General features: G+C 39.1%; 1 protein-coding gene across 1 annotated transcript in view; it reads left to right on the top strand.

The window, feature by feature from the left end:
- The first annotated feature begins 6,256 nt into the window (after positions 1-6,256).
- ACTR2 (actin related protein 2) overlaps positions 6,257-23,904 on the top strand; it is a 30,891-nt gene continuing 13,243 nt past the window's right edge. The window contains exons 1-3 of the mRNA XM_026668455.2: positions 6,257-6,401; positions 11,800-11,910; positions 18,337-18,552. Coding sequence (XP_026524240.1) covers positions 6,354-6,401; positions 11,800-11,910; positions 18,337-18,552 — 375 coding nt within the window. The 5' untranslated portion in view covers positions 6,257-6,353. The remainder of the gene's footprint in view (positions 6,402-11,799; positions 11,911-18,336; positions 18,553-23,904) is intronic.

Raw genomic sequence — 23,904 nt, 5'->3', positions numbered from 1 at the left:
TACAAAATATTATGTCTTTGTAAAGATAAAATCAGGATTGACTCCTGATAACTTCAGAGACATGCCCATGTAGCTTTCTTAGTAGGAAAATAAAAGTGAGTTGTACTGCCTTATGCTCAGATACTTTAAAAAATTCCCATCTATTCTACATCTCTGGGTTTCTCTGGATATCTCTATCTAAGTAATAACCAGACACAGACCTGCTTAATATCTCAGGTCAGGCAAAACCAATTAGGTATTGTTATCTGTCAAGACACATCTGTATTCTGCAAAAACTCTTAAAGGAAAATAATAAAATTGTATTAATCAAAACAACATAAAGAATTCCTTTTTAGACTAGGTGAAAAATGGGTTTCCTAGTCAATTAAGAGCTCATATTCACACCATTGTGGCAGTTAGACAGAAATAATAACCCAAATTTGAAGGTATAACTATGAAAAAATAACAAAATTTAATAATTACATGATCTTTTTTCAAAAAGGTTTGAAGACAAGATACTAATCCATTTAGAAAACAGCAAAAAAGGAAAAGCAGGAATATTCTCTAATTAATATATAGCTAGAACTATATTAGAACTATTTAAGAGCCCTGGTGGCACAGTGGTTAGAATGCAGTACTGCAGACTACTTCTGCTTCCTGCCAGCTGCCTGTAATTTGGGAGATTGAATCTCACCAGGCTCAAGGTTGACTCAGCCTTCCAGCCTTCTGATGTGAGTAAAATGAGGACCCAGATTGTTGGGGAAAATATGCTGACTCTGTAAACCGTTTAGAGAGGGCTGTAAAAGCACTGTGAAGAGGCATATGTCTAAGTGCTATTGCTATTTATAGAAATTATGTTATAATTCCCACAAGAGTTACATGAATTCGTGAGGACAGTCTTAAACACTTAAACCACACTTTGACTTGCAAATGCTAAAACAATAAAATGAGTGATTCTTCTATTTTTACTCAGGTCATAGCCAAATAGAAACTCTGCAATACTGGCCTTTTTAAAAATAGTTGTCTTGTTCAACAAAAAAACAAATGCAATGGTGTAGAATTTTTTGGATTATGTTGGTATTATTGACACAATGAGACTTGGAAAAATGGCAGAAACCTTGTTAACAGTACTCATGGAGCACCAGGAAGATGAAGACCTAAAACATGCAGAGATTTTATTCACAATACCACAACTTTTTAAAGGTACTTTGATTTGTCATTTAGCAAAAAAGTGGCTAGCTAGAGTTGCAGGTCAAGATGCAAAAGGCCTAAGGGAATATTTTAAATTCTTACAAACATGTTACAATATTACTCTTGGGCAAAAGTCAAATTAAACTGTCCTTTCAGTAAATATCATAGGATTGCTTGTGAAAAATGTTTCTGCAGTTTCTATTACAACTAAGAAAAGATGGTGAAATAAATAAGATAGTAATCATTATGAAGAGTAAAAGACCACAGTCTTTCATCATTCAGAATTATGTTCTAATGAGTGGGATCTGAATTTTCTATATATATATAAAAGTGAAATACCACTCACTCATCACTACAATATCTCTAGATCCATAAAGCCTACAAACTTGAAATTTGGCATGTATGTTCCTCTTGGCTTCTAGGTGCTCACTAAGAAAGGCTTTTTCAAAATGACCATCAGAGCATTAGTATTTCTTATATTATTAACACGCTCTGATGCTAAGGAGTTCTACTCCCCCTCCCCACCTGCAAAACACAATCAAAGGAGAGGAGTTTCAATTTCAGTTTCAGTTTCAGATCAACAAGCAGCTTTAGTCCAGAACAATTAAGCTAAACCACACCCAGGCTCCTTGCTATATCCTTCTTGCTCACACAGCAAATACTGCTTCACTTTCCAAACAGCCCTTAACTCTCTCACACACTGACAGGATGCTAGCCAGATGAATACGGATGGATGCTGGTAGGCAGAGGCAGACTTTTTTTCTCCTTATTTTCCTCCCAAACAACACAGGTATCAAACTTGTTTATATGAAATTATATGAAAGTTTGGGCTGCAAATCTCAGTTTTTCCCTTTTCTGCAGTTCGTTATTATTCTCGGGCTTTTGCAACAAAAAGAGAAAACTTTCCAGCTGTTTTAATTTAAATTCAAGTTGTGGTCATAAGTTGAGGACTACCTGTATATGTTGCAAATATCTTGTAAGAAACAATTAATTCTTGGGCTATCAATGTATGAAGTTAATATATATAAAAGTATTTAATAAACTATAGTACATTTAGTTCAAACTATCTATTATCTCAAACATTTCTTGACATCAAATTTGATTTCTTGTATAAGTTTATAGCTGAGATCCTTGCTGATTTTCTGAAAAAAAAAAATAGTCTACTCATAAACTGGCTTCAAAAATAAGATCTGAAACCATTCTAAAAAACTAGTTTTCAAATTACAGGTGTGAAGTATCATTTCATGACCAGCTAAGATAATAGCTCAATTCAGATGGGAATTAATATTGAAAGAAAAATCCCAAAATGATTAAAAGAAAGGCAGACAAGTAACTCAACATATTTAACTAAACTGTGTGTTGTATTTATAGCTATGGATCCAAGTCACGTTTTTCTATCTTATAGTAATATGGCAATAGGAAGGCAACTACATCAGCTACAAAAATCAATTTCCCATCTTTCTTTTTGCCATCCAATGATTGTTCAAACTTTTGAAACCAAGATAGGGCAGTCCTTACAATATAGGAAACAACTCTTCTCCTAAGAAGAGTTACTGCTTTCTGTTTATTTTAACGTTCCAGTTTGTTATTTTTCTTTTATCTATCTTCTTTTAAAAGCTCCATATATTTTTTCATGTTCATCTTTTATTCTTGTAAAAATCTTTAACAAGTAAAGATCACAGGAAGGAATTTAATGAATAATTTCAGAGAACTGTTAAAAGAAACAAAAAGCAGAAATACCAGTGACATTGATAAAGATACCAAAGATACAAATAAAAAGAAGTTTTCCAAAAGTTTTCTGCACTCAAAAGGTAGTTTAAACTTTGATTGGTTACATTATAGCAGGGGTCCCCAACCACCGGTCCATGGACCGGTACCGGTCCAGCATGGAACAACTCCTACCGGTCCGCGGCTTGCTGGGCGCCGCCATCTTTTTTTCATGAAAAAGTGCTTCCGGTGAGCTTTTCCGGGTAGAAAGCTCACCGGAAGCACGTTTCATCAAAAAGATGGCGGCTAGCGCCTTCGTGAGCTTTTCCAGGTAGAAAGCTCACCGGAAGCACGTTTCATCAAAAAAGATGGCGGCGCCCAGCTGATGCTGGTACCGGCCACGGGCGCCCAGCTGATGCGGTACCGGGCGCGGCGTCAAAAAGGTTGGGGATCACTGCATTATAGGATGCCAATGAAAAAGTATCGATGATTCCAAAAAGATCAAATGAAAATAGTCCTAGAATATGAAGTTAGCTCAGAATTCCAGTCAGAAGGCTATAGAAACTGATTAAATATTTATAGAAATATGGCAAACAGAAGAATAATCTGTAAAGGTTCCAATGGCAAATTGTGCCAGCAAATCTCCAGGCTGGCATAGTGGCCAACAGATTGAAGGAAGTCAGTTTTCATACTAATACAAAAGAAAGGAGACAGTACAATAGGCAAACTACAATTATTTATATTTTCATCCTGTGTTTATTTTTATAAATAACTCAAAGCGCTGATCTTATCTAATACTCCTTCCTTCTCCTATTTTTCCCAAAAGAATTTTGTGAGGTGGGTTGGGATAAGAGATAGGGGTGTGCATAAGCGCACCAACGTGCCTACCGTCCCTGTCCTATTGTTTCTTTTTTTTTAATTTTTCTTATATGTATCCATGTATTCATAACTATGTTTTTACTTATACCTATTATCTTGTAAGCAATTGACAAAAATAAATCAACTAAATAAACTAAACAATGTGCTGGCAAAGTAATACTTAGGTTTATTGAACACAGATTAGAGCTTTGAATGGAAAGGGAGATAAAAACATTACTGCTAATGCATATTGGATAAGGGAGTATTATACACCGTGGTGAGTGCCCATTTAGTTTATTGCAGCTACTGCACAAGGGTTTGCCCTTGAAGATCATTCAGCTACAGAGGTGCAGAATGCAGCAATGGAAATAATTATAGGTACACCAGCTCGATACCCGTGCTTCGCTATGAAACTATGTGGTTGGGCTTAGTTTTTGGGGAGGGAAATAAGGAGAAAAAAATTCTGCCTCTGCCTACCAGCATCCATCGGTATTCATCTGGCTGGCGTCCTGTCAGTGTGTGAGAGAGTTGAGGGCTGTTTGGAAAGTGAAGCAGTATTTGCTGTGTGAGCAAGGAGACAGCAAGGAGCCTGGGCATGGCTTAGCTCAACTGTTCTGGACTAAAGCTGCTTGCTGCTGTGAAACTAAAACTGAAACTCCTCTCCTGCTTGTGTTTTGCAGGTGGGGAGGGGGAGTAGAACTCCTTAGCATCAGAACGTATTATTAATATACGGAATACTAATGCTCTGATGGTCATTTGAAAAATCCATTCTTAGTGAGCACCTAGAGGCCAAGAGGAACATACTGCCAAATTTCAAGTTTGTAGGCTTCATGGTTCTGGAGATTGTGTGATGATGCATGAGTGGTACTTATATATAGATAGATAGACAGAAGATTTTGACATGCTTATTTGACATTTCTGCCTCAGTAGGCTTGAGCAGGAGGCTGGACTAGAAGACCTCCAAGGTCCCTTACAAGTTACAGCTCTATTCTGATTGGCTTAGCTCAACTGTTCTGGACTAAAGCTGCTTGCTACTGTGAAACTAAAACTGAAACTCCTCTCCTGCTTGTGTTTTGCAGGTGGGGAGGGGAGTAAACGCCTAGCATCAGAACGTATTATTAATATACGGAATACTAATGCTCTGATGGTCATTTCGAAAAATCCATTCTTAGTGAGCACCTAGAGGCCAAGAGGAACATACTGCCAAATTTCAAGTTTGTAGGCTTCATGGTTCTGGAGATTGTGTGATGATGCATGAGTGGTACTTATATATAGATAGATAGACAGAAGATTTTGACATGCTTATTTGACATTTCTGCCTCAGTAGGCTTGAGCAGGAGGCTGGACTAGAAGACCTCCAAGGTCCCTTACAAGTTACAGCTCTATTCTGATTGGCTTAGCTCAACTGTTCTGGACTAAAGCTGCTTGCTACTGTGAAACTAAAACTGAAACTCCTCTCCTGCTTGTGTTTTGCAGGTGGGGAGGGGGAGTAGAACGCCTTAGCATCAGAACGTATTATTAATATACGGAATACTAATGCTCTGATGGTCATTTCGAAAAATCCATTCTTAGTGAGCACCTAGAGGCCAAGAGGAACATACTGCCAAATTTCAAGTTTGTAGGCTTCATGGTTCTGGAGATTGTGTGATGATGCATGAGTGGTACTTATATATAGATAGATAGACAGAAGATTTTGACATGCTTATTTGACATTTCTGCCTCAGTAGGCTTGAGCAGGAGGCTGGACTAGAAGACCTCCAAGGTCCCTTACAAGTTACAGCTCTATTCTGATTGGCTTAGCTCAACTGTTCTGGACTAAAGCTGCTTGCTACTGTGAAACTAAAACTGAAACTCCTCTCCTGCTTGTGTTTTGCAGGTGGGGAGGGGGAGTAGAACGCCTTAGCATCAGAACGTATTATTAATATATGGAATACTAATGCTCTGATGGTCATTTCGAAAAATCCATTCTTAGTGAGCACCTAGAGGCCAAGAGGAACATACTGCCAAATTTCAAGTTTGTAGGCTTCATGGTTCTGGAGATTGTGTGATGATGCATGAGTGGTACTTATATATAGATAGATAGACAGAAGATTTTGACATGCTTATTTGACATTTCTGCCTCAGTAGGCTTGAGCAGGAGGCTGGACTAGAAGACCTCCAAGGTCCCTTACAAGTTACAGCTCTATTCTGATTGAAGCCGTTAGCCGCTACAGTTCTCTAAAGCAGCGACTGCTTTAGGAACAGGCCCAAGTTCCAGCATCGCCGCCCTGGCAACAGACGAATGGAATGGGGAAGCAACTGCAAGAAAACGCCCCGGCAGGCAGAACGATAGGCACAAATATGGACGCCCGGGGGAAACCGTGTCTCTGATTGGACGTCCCAGAGCCTGTCAGTCACGGCGAAGGGAGTGGGCGGGCGGCGGCGGCGGCAGGCCTCGTCGTATCTGGGGGTTGAATGGCGAAGGCGGGTCACGGCCGGGCGTGGTCGGCGCCTGTTTCCTTCTCCTTCCCTTCCGGCTCGAGAGAACGAGCGAAGGCCTGGTGGAGCTACGGGCGGGCACGGGGCATCATCCGCTGTCATTCAGTTCAGTCATTCTCTCGGTCGGCGGAGGAAGGAAAATGGACGCGCTCGGCAGGAAAGTAGTCGTCTGCGACAACGGCACCGGGGTGAGGAAAGCCTTTCCGGGGATGGCCGGTTTCGGTAGAAGGTGGGGTGGGTGAGTGGGGAAGACCCTTCGTGGGCCTGGCGGCAGCAGCACCACCACCAACGGCAAACGAGTCTCTCCTCCTGGGCGGAGAGAAGTTGGGCTGCGCCTCGCCTTCCTCCTTCTCAAGGAAGCTGCTGCAGCAGCTCTTTCAGGGCGCTGGCAGGAAAACCTGCTTCCTTTCCCAGCTCCCTGCCTCCCAGAAGATGCGGGGGCGCCTTCGGGTTTGTCTTGTTCCCTCTAACCGGCCCAGGGACGTGAAGGCCGGTCGGGAGGATTAGTTCTCTCTCCCCCCCTTTTCTGTTATTTTGCTGTCAGCCTCTGCAACCCCGGTTATATGAACTGAAGACGCATTTCTGCCCTTTCAGCCAGTTTAGCTCTGCCCATAGCCTCGCCGTGGCGCCTTTCCTTCCTGCTTCTCCTCACAACCCCCGAGCAGAACAATTTCCTGTGTTTGTGTGTGTGGTATGGTTTGATCTTTTTCTCGTTCCTTCAAATGGGCTGGTTTTCATGCACCGGAAGCCGCAACAGAGAGCCCCAGCATCGCTAGGATTTAGCTTTTGGGGAGGAGGAAAAGACGAAAAAAGTGTGTGGCATGACAGCTCCCCCCCCTCCCCTTCAAATGTTTGTAGTCTGTTACTCAAGCGACGTTTTCATTGAGTGCGGTTTTCAAGCCTTTTTTAAAATTTGAAACTGAACTGTCAAAAACCAAGGGAAGTACCAAGGGTCCCCTTTAAAAAGTATGCTGAAAAAAAAACATAAAAGGATTTTAAACACACATGCAAATACACTGTAAATAAAGAAGTAGCACATTGAAGTCATCTTCACTTCAGAGGATGAGTTCATTTTCTTTCTTCCCTATCTACTTTCCTTCAACCTTGCCAAGCAGAGTCACTATTTTTTCTAGTACGCACAGTTTTGTCGCATGTCCAGAATATAAACTTTTGTATTGATAATCACAACTTTTGTTGAACCAGGATTGGTTTTTTAATTCTTCTTGCAGCACATGTTGATTCTCTATTGGTTACATTGTATTTTGGATTTGTGTCCTTTGCCTTTTCTGAAACCCTCTCTTGTTAGGTTGGAAATTTAAAGGTTTTGTTCATTCTAAAAAAAATATCAGCATAGTCTATAAAAAACAGTTTTCATTGTTTTTATATCAAATACACTTATTGTGATAATGTTAATTTGGGATGATTCTAATCTCACTGAGATAAGCATGGACAATGTATGAATAGTTTATGTTTTGCTTTGCTTTGCATATAAGAGAAATAGGATTATTCAACAGTGATATGAATGTTTATACAAGCTATGGTAGATGTATTTTGTTTAATAAATTAATTTGATAGGTGCAAATAGGTGCCAATTGAAAAAGTAATCAAACTTAATAGATTGAAATTAATATTTAATATTATATTTAATATTTAATATTTCTGATTTTGAATATTTTTAAAGTTTGCATCCATCAAACTTGGCTAATATTGCACAAACAGAATAATTGTTTGCAGGTAAAAAAGATTTAATGTTTTCTAACCATATTGTATATCATGGTATCAAACTTGTGGCGTCATGTTGCTGTCACGTGACATTTCACAATGTTTTCCCCATTTGCGGAGCTGGGGTGGGCATGGCCTGCTTGCCAGTTTGACACCCCTGTCTATATTGTCTTAATTTTGTCATGCATATTTTACTGTTTAGAAGATCTTTAAGAAATAGAATATTTTGCAATGCAAATTGAAAATGTTTTTATGGGAATGTATTAATTTGGATTTATTATGTGACATCAAGTTGATAGTGAACCTTAGCAACCACTTAGAAGTTTTTCCCACATTGTAAAAAGAAAAATTACGGAAAGCTTCCACTTCAAAATTTTATCTGTGTTCTTCATTTTAATTAAAACAGTTATATTCAGATTATAGTCATTTATATACAAGTGTTGTGGGATTATAAAAAAGGCATATCCATTTTATTTGTAATAAAATGCAATGTTATCAGTATCAAAAGGTATAGAAGACAGTGTAAATATAGATTTTTCTAAAATAAAATATTTGTAAAGAATTTATTATTTCATTCTATTTAGGTTTCACCCTTTACTTAAACAACAGTTTATTCTTGTGTCACTTTGCATCAGTGTGCTCTACCTTACCCCACTCAGCCTAGTTCTGTTCCCCACTATTTTACAGTTTAATTGTGTCTGATCAGTGGTTGAATGCTGTAATCATTTAGGTAAAGGCCAGCATATGAACAATATCTCTTAAAAAGATGCTCTGATTAGTAATTCCCAGACCTAATACATGGCAAGGGTGTGGGTGACTGTCTTCAGTGGTTTCTATTTCAGGTTAGGTCACAACTGATATACCAGCCAAAGCTGAATAAAGAACACGGCCTTTGCCTGCTCCTCTTAACAGGAGATGTGAGTCCAGGAGGACCTTCAGATTGGTAGCCTGCTGTATCTGAGGAAACAGAACCCCAATCAAGGGTCAAATCTTGTGTAAACTGAGATGCTATAGTCCTGGAGTCGGTAACTTCTGAATTAACAACTACTCCACCTTACTTTGGTTTCTTCCTGTTCAGATCTTGATCAGGTGGAACATTATTGCATTTTCCATAAAATGAATACAGAACCAATTGAATAAATTTCTCCCCAAATAGGTACTAATGGCCTTACGTGATGTGTTCAGTGGCATACTGAAGGACTCCCATTTAGGATCCATGCTGTTCAATTTTTCATTATAAATCAATTGGATAAAAGGTGAAAAATACAATTGCAGATGACAGAAACTTTGAGAAGGATAGCAGGCATCTAGGAGAACAATATAGATAGCCCTCAACTTACAACCAGAATTGAGCCCAAAATTTCTGTTGCTAAGCAGGACAGTTAAGTGAACTTTGCCTCATTTTACAACCTTTCTTGCCACAATTGTTATGTGAATCACTGCAGTTAAGATAGTAACATGGTTAAGTGAATCTGGCTTCTCGGTTGATCGTGGGACACTGCAGCACTCATAAATATGGCAAAAATTCATTTGCCAAGCCTCTGAATTTTGAATACATGACCATGAAGAGGCTGCAATGGTCATAAGTATGAAAATAGGCATAAGTCAACTTTTTTCAGTTTTTTGAATGGTCACTAAACAAGTGATTATAAGTTGAGCACTACTTGTATCAAAATTTGGGAGCTGTTAAGATGGAGCAAGGGGCAGAAACCAACTAAATGAGCTTTATTTTATTTACTTATTCTCTTACTCTCAGCCCCTTCAGATTACTGGGTTAAGAAATATCACAAGGATGATTAGAACTCTTATTTTTGTAGGCAATGTTAAATAAAAATAAGAATCTTGAAATGTACATGGTGCTCTCTGAGCTTGTTTGTTTGCTTGCAGATTTCATTGACCAACTGTGTAATATCAGTGTGGACCCTGAAATCATGAATTTTGAAAAGCTGCCGGAATTTATTTCTGCCCCCTACTTGCCACATAGGATCAAAGGAGTGTTAGTTTAAATATTTTTTTCAGCTGACATCTTTCCAAAGGCTGAGATGTAATTTAGCGTCTCTTTTACAGTTACCTACTAAGGATTCTTGCATTTTTTTCACCAAGTTTATCTCTGCCTTGTTGAACATAGATTTTCAGTTGGGCCAATACAAAGTGCTACATTTGAGTAGGAAAAGTCAAAGGCATAAGTGTACATTGTGGAGGAAAGTACACTAGGGAGTAGTGCATACAGACTTGGCATCTTGTGGCACAAGTCAGGACTAGGATGACGCAGGAATGAGGGAGGGAAGAAAGGAAGGAAGTTTCCTACATTGCATTAGCAGAAGTCTAGAGCCATTTCTCATGTAGGGTTTGCAAATTCAGTGATAATTTTTTAAAAAAATCACTTTCCAACCACTGGTGCTCTTAACCAAATTTTTACATCTCCCAGCAACACACACCCAGGTTAAAGTAATGATGATGTTGCTGCAGGAAAGAACTTCATCTAAATGAGACAGTAGTAACTAGTGAACTTTGCAAAGTCTTTCTCCCAGTTCTGTGGTTTGCTTATGATCACTAAGTGGCCTAATTTCACTTCGTGGCCTTTTGCTTCCGATTTAGGGGATGAAACTTAGTTGCTAAAGGAGGTGAGAGTGTAGTGTGAAGATCAAGTCATTGTTTGTTTCTGTTCTCCATTGGTCAGACCACCTGTAGAATATTGTATCCAATTCTGGCACTACAAGTTAGAAAAGATACTGAAAAACTTCAGTGTGTCCCAAGAAGAAAAATGTACAAGTAACTTGGGAAGGGGGTGGCAGTATTAGCTATGGTTAGGTTACAAAAAGGAAAATTACAAGGAAACATATTAACTGTCTTCCAATATCTGAAGGGTTTTGTGTAGAAGGCAGCCAGAATTGTTTAAGAGTTTTTCAGAACAAGGAGACGGTATGAAATGATGGCTTTACATTACAAGGAAGTAGATTTTAGTTGGCTATCAGGAAGACTTTGGAAGATGGTGGATTCTCTCTCTCTGGAGGTGTTTAAACAAAGGCTAGATGGCTGTCTCTTGGGTTGCTGCAGTTGTAGATTCTTACACTGCACAGTAGGTTGGACTAAGTGATCCCTTCCAGCCCTCATACTTTTCTATGAAATATATGCCTTTATGGTGCTTATTATGCATCAGCAGATAATGAATTTGGGAACCTTGGTCAATGGGCCTCTACCAATGTTTGTAGTGCTGCAAATCAAACTTGGCTTTCAAACTTTCAATATATTTTTTTGTGCCAGGAGTGTTAATGGCATAAAATATCTGATGTGTTAAGCTGTGTAAATTTTGCAAATTAAGGATGCCTGCCTTTAAGCCTCTTTGTATATCTAAACATTTTAATGATAGCCAAGGTTTGCAGATTTTTAGTTGTGTTTGCATACCAAGAATATGATGCCCCACCCCATTTCTAAATATTGGAAAGCTTTGCTGTTTAACAGTGGTCACTAGCCAGTGACTAGAATAATAAAAACTTCCTCATCTTGCTATGAATGAATGAATGAATGAAGAGAGAGAGAATGAATGAATGAATGAATGAATGAAGGAAGGAAGGAAGAGAGAGGAGAGAGAGAGAGAGAGAGAGAGAGAGAGAGAAGTGTTGGCATAAATTTAAAATCTAGAGAAATTTAGTTATAGTTCAGATAATGGCTTGGGTATGTGTACCCTATAGAGTGTGTATGTGTGTTTTCATAATTTCAGCTATTTCCTGTCATACAAAAGAATATGAGTGCAAAAGAGTTTCAAAAGTTATTAAATGATACATCCAATGATCTTTAAAGTGTTTGATAAAATTATAGAATAACATATCCGAAAGCTAACATGAAGGGTTTTTTCCTTTATAGTTTGTGAAATGTGGATATGCAGGATCCAATTTTCCAGAACATATCTTCCCTGCGTTGGTTGGAAGACCGATCATTCGTTCAACTGCTAAAGTGGGGAACATTGAAATCAAGGTAATACTTAGGAAACTTGATTCCTTGCATGGTAATTTGTGGTATTTCTCCCTTCCTTGGAATAATTGCTTCTGAGACATTATGTGATAATCAAGTAACTAGGGAATGTTATAAGTTTGCAAAAAGTATTAGAATATTGATAGAAAAAAATATAGGATGTGGCTTTTTTGTCCCGCTGGGTGTTTCCTCTAACCACTTGTTATTTTTCTTGAGTGAAAAAAAAAAGAAACCCTTTGGTATTGTTTGTTTATGTATCTCATGAGATGTTTTACCAATATTAGCTCCCTCACTTTTCTTCATAAGGTATACTCTGAACTCCATTCCAATCTGTTACCCGATGGATTAAATACATGGAATGTATTTCTGCTTCAAAAACTAAAGAATATGGCAAAAGCAAAAACTTCATATTCCTCTTTTAAGAGAATTAGAGTTGATCATAACTGAAATGGCCGATAAACCCAAATAAATAAATACAGCTTAGGTTCTGTAGCCTCTTCCACTTTGTTCTGTGAGAGACAAGTCGATAAGAGAATATCACACCTTCTGATTGTTAGCTTGACAAATAGACTATTCCATAGGAACAAGAAATTAGTTGAATTATATTGTAGATTGAAGCAATGCAAAACAGATTTTTTGTTTTTTCCTTCTCCAAACTTCTCTTGACTTGTGTGCTCTGTACCTGTCTCCATATTATTAAAGTTGTGATTTTGTTCTGGGCTAAAAAATTGTTTTTGCTTCTCTACAACACCAGGAGAAACGTTTGTATGTTATCTTTGTTCCATGTTTGGAGCCTCTACCACGCAGAATTCATTTATTTTGTGGTAGGTAATATATTCCTTCTCGAGCAGAGCTTCCCGATGGCTGCTTCATTTGAATAGGATGTGTTCTCCCCACAATAAATCCCTAAAATAACATTTAAAAATGATTTTATCTTACTATCAAGATGTACATGTGAGGGGAGCATCTTGAAATCTCAGGAGGCATAGTGAAAGTGCTATACTCAGATTGCAAAACTGAGACTGTTGAAGTGTGGTGAGTGGATTCTAAGCAAGATGAGCGTACAACTTCAGGGAAGGGGAAATAACTATCGGTTTAAAAAGAGGCTATGGTGAAACATATTGAAGCACATTGAATCTGCAAGGCTTGGTTTAAAGCCTGCCTTTCAGCTAGCACACGGAGGTAGTTCAGCTTTGGCAACAGGCAATTTGAATCTTATTTATGTCAGAAATACCTACTAAGTTAATGGGCTTCTAGATGAAAAGGATTTGTTGGTAACAACACTTGCTCAGGGGACACCTGATTTGGGGAGGCTTCTTTCATGTCCCCTAGCAATTTTGAGTATATAAACCGAGTCAAATCTGGAATTTCTCTTGCATTCTAAAACAGCATAATACTAAAACCTTTGCCATTGGGGATGGTACCTCAAAAGTTGCTATTTAATTAATTAGGAGGGCTTCTAGCCAGTTTATATCCTAATAGCATAGCCACTGCAATCCTTTGCTTTTGATAGAATAAAAAAAAGAAAGCATAGTGTTGCTTTTTTTTGTAATAAGTAATTTGTCCCATTCTCTTGCTATTTAGGAGCTTCCTATCTGGTAAGCTATATTGGAGTCTAAATGTGTGTTCTTTCTCCTATTTTGGCTACTTTATAGCCTCTTAAAAATAGTGTAATGTACAGTTCTCATTTCTGCTCATCCCCAGATAGGCAAAGTGGGTTTGGAAATTAAAAAAACCAACAGACACAGGGAAGGATGTTTGATGTTTTGACTACCTTACAAACTAAAATAGCAGTTAATTAGTATTTTTTAAACAAGTCTTCCCACTTTCTAACAATTATGTCTGGTGGTTTCTCAGAGCGCAGCAGATTAGATTAGGACTGCCAGGTATAGGTTTCTTATTAGCCTTTTCCAAAGTTAGGTGTTGAAAACAGTTGAGCGGAAGATTGTCAACAAAGAAATTGTGTAGCAGCATCTGGTTTTTCTTACATTATTGGAGTTTTTATTGTTTAGGATTAAATAACTAGTATCACTAGACTTGATAAATTTGCTCTTAACACTGGAGGTGTTAAGATAGATAATGATTAAAAATGCATGTTTAAGAGGTTGTTAAAGAGTGCAAAGATTAAAATCTCATTTATCTCACTTTAATGAAATGTTTGGACCTGAATGCTGCCCAGAAAATTTTATAGCATTTGTAATGCTGAAGAGTTTGTATGTTAATAAAACGTCAGATCCATTAGGCATCTCCCTTACATTGTCAATAGAATGTCCTTCGGAATGTAACATTAAACTAACAGTTTTATAAATTTATATGAGGAAGTCTTAAATGATTTTCAAGAGCAGCTGAGTCAGAATGATTAAATTATGATTCTGCTGAAAAATTGAAGAAGCAATGGGGAAAAGCAAACCAATACTGTTTGCCTTTGACTTCTATATTTTAGGACTTGGTTAAATACTGGCATTTTACAGAATCAGTCCTGGACAAATTGTACGATTTCTTTGGTAATAATTGGTTTTGAGCCCAAAGACCCTATAAAGAGAGAAGTTTATAATGCCCTAAAGCCTGTGCACAAGTTAATATAATTAAGGATATTATTTTGAATCATTGTATGTACGTGTAGTCTTTGACTTGTGACCATTCATTTAGAGACTGTTTGAAGTTACAATGGCACTGAAAGAAGTGCCCATTTTTCACACAATCATTGCAGCATTCCCATGGTCACATAATCAAAAGTTGGCTGCTTGGCACCTGGCATGTATTTATGATAGTTGCACTGTCCCAAGATCATGTCATCACCTTTTGTCACCGTCTGACAAGCAAGATCAATGAGGGGAACTGGATTAATTTAACAACAGTGTTACTAACTTAAGTGATTCACTTAATGACTATGGCAAGAAAGATTGTAAATGGGGCAAAACATCTGCCTTGCTTAGAAACATTAATTTTGGGCTTAATTGTGATATAAGTCAAGGACTACCAGTAATTCTTAACTAAATGTTAGGTCTGTTTAAATATATTCTAAAGAATAGATAGTCTAGACTTACCTTATATCATACATTATTCATTTTCTTTGTTGAAAGTAGTTTTTCCCAAGTCAGATATATGTATAGTATATGAAATATGCAAGAAATGTGCAAGAAAAAAAGATTAAAGCATATATTTTTACATAATTTGTTGCAGTGGCTTTTTAAACTTTGTTGTTTCTTGGAGGCTAGAAGGAAGTTTGAGAAATTAAATAAAATTACATGAATAGGAAGATAGGCGCCAATATGCAAATATTGGCCTATGAGTATGTTAGCAAATGTAGAAAACTACTGTTGTTATTGCTAATATAAATGCAAATTGGGACACACTTTTTGTCAAACTAAGTCCAAGTATGATATATTTTAGAGCAATGTGACATTTTATTCATGAAGCCTGGAAGTATGGTGATATTCTTGTCATATATTTTGAATATTGAGTTTTTGCTATATATTAAAAAAAACATTAAAATAGAAAACCTACAGGGAAATTGCCAAGGCCATTGAAAGTATTCCAGATAAGATATCTCAAAATATTTTTCGTATTCTAAATATTTGCCAAGCTGTTTAGTAAAACTGGTGTATTCTAAATTAAAATAAACCAATTTTACTAAAGTAGAGCTTTATTTCTTCTTTTTGGCAGACGTGGTGGTGGTTGTTTTATTGAAGTATGCTAAAATATAGAAATCAAACTATATTGGGGTCAATAGTCATATTGATATCAAGATTCAAAATATACAGTTTCCCTCAATGATAGGAGGCAGGATTCTTAAACTGAGGGGATACAGAGCAACTGAAAATGCTGGTTTCTTATTTGCTTGTCTATCAAAATATGTTCACGTCTACAATGAGCAAGATAATGAATATGCTGAATTTATTGTGAGTTCCTGAATAGATTTATACTTGGTTAAGATGTTTTCGTTGAGATTAGCATGGGAGAAGTTCATTCTTAGCAAATTTGCTGATATATGGGGATATCTGTAGAGCGTTTTTGGTAAAACCATTTGCCACTGTATGCATGGAAATAACTTTTTTTTGGTGTTTTGTTTAGTTTGGGTTTTTTTTAACAGTAGCCTTTCTGTCACTTACCTTGAAGTATGTTATATTCAAAGCATTTCCACCTATCTCTGCATCTGTTTTTCTGCTTTGTTTCTGTTATGTATACTTGAAATAATTTGGATAAAGGTTTCACCAGGGCCTCTTCTGATTCTCTTGCTTCTGCCTTTTCTTCATCTTTCTTGACCTGTTGAAGTAGAATAACAAAAAGATGGTAAGTGAGGCGCCCCTGTACTATCATCCACTCTTTTGCTTCATGGGACTTGTAGCCTTTCTCTCTCTCTCTCTCTTTCTCTCTCTCTCTCTTCCTTTCTCTCTCTCTCTCTCTTTCTCTCTCTGTGTGTGCTTTTTTTCCCTTTGTCCTGTCTACTTTTATGTTTTGAATACATTCCTATTTCAGCCTTTCTTCATCATTTTGATTTGGTAGCTAGTACATCAAATTCTTGTAGATATTTGTAATTAACTGCAGATGCAAGGCATCTACAGGTCTGTATGTGTTTAGTACCTATGCTAGAAATCACTTATTGAACTCAACAGAAATGAAACATACAAAAAATACCCACACATTACTTAAATGTATGGGCAAGACCTATTCTATGGGATCATTAGAACAAATAGGATAGTTCACACATAGAAACTGGCCTTTTTTTCTCTATAAAGTCTTATATTGTAATCTTCATGCCTAGATCATATCTGAGTTTCACATTAGTGAAGTAGGTATATTTATTCATAAATGAATTTATTAGTGCAATGACAATTAATAGTTGTTCCTTAAAGTATAGCTAAAATAATTACGGAAACATGCATCTGTATAAAAACAAAAGAAGTCATCATATACTTTTCTACAAAGTCCTATTTTCAAAAATTCTTACAACAGGATGGGAAAAGCACTTGGTTTATATGTGTGAACCTACCCTAAGTATGTTCTGTATTGTTACGTTCCCACATAGGTGATTCTTATTTATACCTTTTTAAACTGAATGTACAATTCAGTAACGTTTGTTCATGCTTCTGAGATTCAGTTTTAAGCAAATCATGTCTGAAGCATGCACTAAAAGCTTGTGTTAAGTGAATGAGTGTTGTATATGGTTAAACATTAATATTTTAAAGCAGTGTTATGAAACTAGTGTAGTGCTGATGAAATTTTTCAGTCCAATCTGGAATATTTCTGAAACAAACAATTTTGCTTGGATTAATGAATGATTTTGACAGGCTGTTTAATTACATCTAAAAAGTTTGATCTATTATAGGGTGAACTGCCTTGAATTAGAAAGGGCTGTATTCACATTTTTACAGTAAATAAACTGTTGCAGTTCTATTAAAAATTAATTTGGCATTACAACCCTAAGAAAATGACATTGCTAAAAGCTAATTGACAATTCTGTATATTGTCAGTCTTTAGGATACCCCAATGATTCAGACATTGTGCTGTTTAGTCACTGAATGTTAATTCTTCATTTTTTGTTAGAAGATATTTAATATCTGCTTCCATTTATGTGGAATATTAACTTCAAAGCCTGAAGTCAAATTTAATGGTTCCTTATGAAATATATTTATTTTTAATAAACTAATATATTAATTAGGATAATGATGGAATGGGACAAAAAATATTGGGGCTTCATCATTATTTTATAGAACAAACTATTGTGTAATTTGGTAGGACTCCTGAATCATTTGATAGTATTTAAACTTAGGAGTGAAGTTCATATTTTTGTGCAGAACAGTAACCCAGGTTTGGAATAAATGGCTCTCAGATACCAATTTGTTGCTGTAGACTAATATAAAACATTCATTTTTTTCTAATCAGTGTGAAATTTGCAGCCCCTTATTTGCTTTTGCTACTTGTTCTCTATGCTTATGCAGCACTCGTTATTCCCATTTAGTAATGTGCATAGAAACATGAAACATGCATGGAAAAATTTTTCTGCTAGGCTCACCTATTCTCTTGTGTAGAATTTCAAGAACTTATGTATATTTTTATGATAAAGTAACGCTGAAGGTAACAAAATCTAGAACCCTAATATACCTGAGGCTTCAATGGTAGTTGGTATGGTATATAATGTTAACAATATTTAAAATCAGTCTCAGGTGACATAAACTTACCTGCATGAACATGAATCAAATCCATGAAATGTATATGGACATAACTATTGAAAGAGTGTTAGTTGTATTTTTCCCCTTTATTAATGCCTTTTTATGTTCTTCAGTTGAGTATATAAATCAATTTCTCCCCCTCAAATGTTATAAAGGATAACTAGAAAAGCCATTTCTTTGGGGGGCATTCTTTTTAAAATATATATGTTCAATAAAAGTTTATAGAAAGTAATTAGTATCCATTTGCAACTTGTAGGATCTTATGGTTGGGGATGAAGCAAGTGAACTGAGATCAATGCTGGAAGTTAATTACCCCATGGAGAATGGCATTGTCCGAAACTGGGATGATATGAAACATCTTTGGGACTACACCTTTGGACCAGAAAAACTCAACATCGATACAAAAAACTGTAAAATTCTTCTGACAGAACCTCCTATGAATCCAACGAAGAACAGAGAGAAAATTGTGGAGGTAGGTGCCTTTTTTAAAAAAAAGTCTTGCTATCCAATTTAGAATTAGTTTTTCTTAATAGAAAGCAGCTTTTCTGACCTTACTTGATTCTTCAGGATAACTTTTATTTAGTTTCATGAAGAAGAGCCAAGTTGACTTTTTATCCAAGATCAGATTAGATCTATATTCAGAGATTATTTAAAAAGCAGTACTGTAGAAGTAAAGTTCCGTAGAATGCTTTTTCAGTGAAGTTATGCATACAGGTAATCCCCGAGTTATGACAGTTCATTTAGCAACCGTTCAAAGTTATGACATAGCAACCCCCCACAGTACTTACAACCCAGTCCCGAAGTTACAAATGTTGGAGTACCTACGAAGTCGTGAATGACCACAGAATCACTGCAACATTCGTCCTGCCTATTCCCTCTCCTCCCCCCCCCCCCCGTGGAGACTTACCTTTTGAAGATCTAGCAAGCTGTTTCCCCTCCATCCTCTCTGTATCTTTGCCTGCACCCAGCAAGAGTAGAGGGAGAGCAGGATGAACGTGCCCTGCTCGGTTTTTCTCACTCACCGAGGCTGCCTGCCACTTCTGGAGCGGTGGGCAGCCTCGGTGAGTCTCCTCCAAAGGCTTCCAGGCTCGGCGCGAAAAAGCATTTGCATGCCGAAGTGAGGCTTTGGGGCAGTGAACTTGCTTTGCTTCAAGCCTGTCATTGGCGTGTAAACACTTTCTCCCTGAAGACTGGAAGCTTCTGGATGCCCTGATCTTGTGGGACTTCCGGCACCCATTCTCTGCAAAAGTGGATGGGTGCCTGAAGTCGCACGTTACCATGGCCCTCAGAAATTTCCGGTTTCCATCAGGTCTCTGGGTGAAAATTATTTGAGCACCTGTGGGGTGCTTGGAAACGAAGCAAATCATTCCATTTCCAAGTGCCCCATTTGCACACAGATGAAGTTTGCAGTCTCCAGAAGTGGCAGGCAGCCTCGGTGAGTAAGAGAAGCCAGCAGGACATGCTTGTCCTGCTCTCCTTTTGCTCTGGCCGGAGGGCAGGCAAAGAAACAGAGACTCTGGAGAGGAGGCAGCTTGCTAGATACTTGAAAGATAAGTGGCATGGCAGGATGAGGGAGGGGGAAGCAACTGCATGAGGTATCTGTGGGTCAGGGGAGACCTTGGGTGTTCTGATGCAGGTAAGCCCCCAATGGCCTTTCCCACCCTGAGATACCTCATGTACTTAACAACCCACACATTCGATTAGCGAATGCGTGGGCAAAAAGAGAGAGTTATCGCGGTCAAGTTACGCCATTCACTCCTATGAATCCTCGGGTTACGAATGTAGTTGGCAGGCTCCATTACATTAGTAATTCAAGGACCACCTGTACTTTTTTCTAAAATAAAATCATCTTACATACTTGCAAATATTTTTAATAATTCTGTTAAAACATGTAAGTGGACATTCTAATAATCAGAGACATAATCCAATTCATAGAATTAGAGCTTTGAAATCCTGAGTGCTTATAATACTACTTTGTATGGTAAACAAATTGAGAAAGGGGTAAGAACTGAGTAAAGGTTGACATAGAAATCACATAATAAACTTCCTTGTAAAAAAAAAAAGAACTTGAAAGAAAAGCACATCAAATTTAATAGGCTTACTTCCAAATAGAACACTACTTTGTGATCTGATGTTCTACTCAAAAACTGGAAGTTGAATGTTCTGGCTCAGTTGAGAATTTAGCCTGAGATCTTACTAATTCTTACTTAGAGGAGAAGATCCTATCAACAAATGAAATGTCCTCTCAGTGCTAAATTTCTATTACACAGGTGAAATGTAATCATTTTTGTTAATGCAGTGAATGTAGAAAAATTACTTGTTGGAGGGTCTAGCTTATGGCAATGACACATTTTTACTTACGTTGAGTGTGTGTCTGTCTGTCTGTCTATATCTATCTATCTATCTATCTATCTATCTATCTATCTATCTATCTATCTATCTATCTATCTATCTATCTATCTGCCGTGTTTCTCCAACAATACAGCCTCCACCAATAGGAAGACCCAGCATGTTTTCTAGGCATAAAATCAAATTAACCCCTCCCCCAAATTTAGGCCTAGTTTAAAACATGCAAAATAAAGGAAGGGTGGGGGACTTGCCATTTGGAGTGCTGTTGGCTACCACTACCACCGCCATTTGGAGTGCCCTTGGAGCTGCTGCCGCCGTTTGGAGCTGCCTCTGCCGTTTGGAGCCGCCGCCGCCATTTGGAGCCGCCTCTGCCATTTGGAGCCCGCCGCCCGCCGTTTGGAGCTGCCTCTGCCGTTTGGAGCTGCTGCCGCCGTTTGGAGCCGCGCCGCCGCCGTTTGAAGCTGCAGCTTCGGCGTTTGAGCACACCGCTGTTTGGAGCACCACCGCCACTCCAAACACGGCGGCAGCTCAAACACGGAAGCAGCAGCTCCAAAGCGTGACAGCGGCACTCCAAGCAGCGCCGCGGCTCCAAACAGCAGAGGCAGCTCAAACACGGAAGCGGAGCCACCGCCGCCATTGGAGCTGCCGCCGCTGTTTGGAGTACCATTGGAGCTGCCTCTGCCGTTTGGAGCTGCCTCTGCCGTTTGGAGCTGCCGCTTCCGCTGTTTGGAGCACTACCGCTGTTTGGAGCACCACCGCCACTCCAAACACGGCGGCAGCTCAAGCGGAAGTGGCAGCTCAACGCGGCGGCTCCAAGCAGCGGCGAACTCGCTTCCGTGTTTGAGCTGCCTCTGCCGTTTGGAGCCGCCGGCGCCGTTTGGAGAATGCCGCCGTCCACGTTTGGAGCTGCTGCTGCCGTGTTTGGAGCTGCCGCCCGTGTTTGGGTGGCGGTGGTGCTCCAAACAGCGTAGTGCTCCAAGCAGCGAAGCCGGCAGCTTCAAGCGGCGGCGGTGGCTCCAAGCGGCGGCAGCAGCTCCAAACGGCAGAGCAGCTCCAAACGGCAGAGGCAGCTCAATGGTACTCCAAACAGCGGCAGCTCAAATGGCGGCGGTGGCTCCGCTTCCGTAAGTTTGGAGCTGCCTCTGCCGTTTGGAGCCGCCGCCGCCGTTGGAGTGCCGCCGTCACGTTTGGAGCTGCGCTTCCGTGTTTGGAGTGGCGGTGGTGCTTCAAACAGCGGTAGTGCTCCAAAGCAGAAGGCGGCAGCTTCAAACGGCGGCGGCGGCTCAAACGGCAGAAGCAGCTCCAAACGGCAGAGGCAGCTCCAAACGCGCGGCAGCAGCTCCAACGGCACTCCAAACGGCAGTGGAATGGGCAGAAGGAAAGCAACAGAGGCAGGTGCCAAAGGTCTTGGGTCTGCAGCAAAGGTGTTTGGTGGGAGTAGGGAGCTCTCTGCGCTGCCGCCATGATCGCCCCTTAGGAGCAGCTGGTGGCGAGGCTGCCCGTGGGGGCTCTAGATGAGGATGAAAGGGGGAATTAAGTTACCCCGAAAGACGGCCTAGCCGTTTTTCAAGCTCAAAAAATAAGGCCCGGCCTTATTATGTGAGAAACACGGTATCTATCTATCTATCTATCTATCTGCACACAGATGAAGTTTGCAGTCTCCAGAAGTGGCAGGCAGCCTCGGTGAGTAAGAGAAGCCAGCAGGACATGCTTGTCCTGCTCTCCTTTGCTCTGGCCGGGGCAGGCAAAGAAACAGAGACTCTGGAGAAGGAGGCAGCTTGCTAGCTACTTGAAAGGTAAGTGGCATGGCAGGATGAGGGAGGGGAAGCAACTGCATGAGGTATCTGTGGGTCAGGGGAGACCTTGGGTGTTCTGATGCAGGTAAGCCCCCAATGGCCTTTCCCACCCTGAGGGATACCTCATGTACTTAACAACCCACACATTCGATTAGCGAATGCGTGGGCAAAAGAGAGAGTTATCGCGGTCAAGTTACGCCATTCACTCCTATGAATCCTCGGGTTACGAATGTAGTTGGCAGGCTCCATTACATTAGTAATTCAAGGACCACCTGTACTTTTTTCTAAAATAAAATCATCTTACATACTTGCAAATATTTTTAATAATTCTGTTAAAACATGTAAGTGGACATTCTAATAATCAGAGACATAATCCAATTCATAGAATTAGAGCTTTGAAATCCTGAGTGCTTATAATACTACTTTGTATGGTAAACAAATTGAGAAAGGGGTAAGGACTGAGTAAAGGTTGACATAGAAATCACATGATAAACTTCCTTGTAAAAAAAAAAAAGAACTTGAAAGAAAAGCACATCAAATTTAATAGGCTTACTTCCAAATAGAACAATACTTTGTGATCTGATGTTCTACTCAAAAACTGGAAGTTGAATGTTCTGGCTCAGTTGAGAATTTGGCCTGAGATCTTACTAATTCTTACTTAGAGGAGAAGATCCTATCAACAAATGAAATGTCCTCTCAGTGCTAAATTTCTATTACACAGGTGAAATGTAATCATTTTTGTTAATGTAGTGAATGTAGAAAAGTTACTTGTTGGAGGGTCTAGCTTATGGCAATGACACATTTTTACTTACGTTGAGTGTGTGTCTGTCTGTCTGTCTGTCTGTCTGTCTGTCTGTCTGTCTGTCTATCTCTTCAGGATCACATCTCAATACTGTGTTTTAAGAACAATATATTTTGGTTTCACAATTAAATGGCATATGGTAATATATTATGGGTAGTAAATTAAACATATTAAATTTGCAGTAATTTTTGTTATCTCTATTGATTCTGGTTTCCATGTATTGGTTGAAGACTAAGGAGTGTGCTGGAAAACAGTACAATTTGACTTTAATTACTCATTTTACAGAGTTTCAGAAAATAGTCATGCTGAGATTTATCAACTCTAGGAGAAAGAATTACACATTAATAATAGTTCCTGAATTTGAAGCTCAGAGGGAAATGGATTTTAGTGATTTTAACCGATTAACAGAGTTGGAAGGGACCTTGTAGGTCATCTTCTCCAACTCCCTGACCAAGCAGAGGACCAGGGCTGTCAAAACTCATGGCCCGCGAGCCTGATGCATCACACGCTGGCCACACCCATAGTTTAGCAAAGGGGAAAGAAGTTGTGATATGTCATGTGACTATGCCGCACCATTTCTGACAGATGAAAGCCAGTCTCTTCTTGAAAGCTTCCAGTGATGGAGTTCTCAAAACTTTTAAAGGCAAGCTGTTCCATTGGTTGATCGCTCTCACTGCCTGAAAATTTCTCCTTATTTCCAGGTTGAATCTCTCCTTGTTTAGTTTTCATCCGTTATTCCTTGTCCGGCCTTCAGGTACTTTAGAAAATAGCTTGACCCCCTCCTCTCTGTGGCAGCCCCTCAAATATTGGAACACTGATATCATGTATCCCCTGGTCCTTTTCTTCACTTGACTAGCCAGGCCCAGTTCCTGCAACC

Source organism: Notechis scutatus, chromosome 1, assembly GCF_049901735.1.
Source record: "Notechis scutatus isolate UNSWTSFEM ecotype Mainland chromosome 1, rNotScu1.2, whole genome shotgun sequence".
NCBI classification, from domain to species: Eukaryota; Metazoa; Chordata; class Lepidosauria; order Squamata; family Elapidae; genus Notechis; species Notechis scutatus.
Note: the sequence above shows the minus strand (reverse complement) of the source record. Positions and strands in the feature narration are given on the sequence as shown.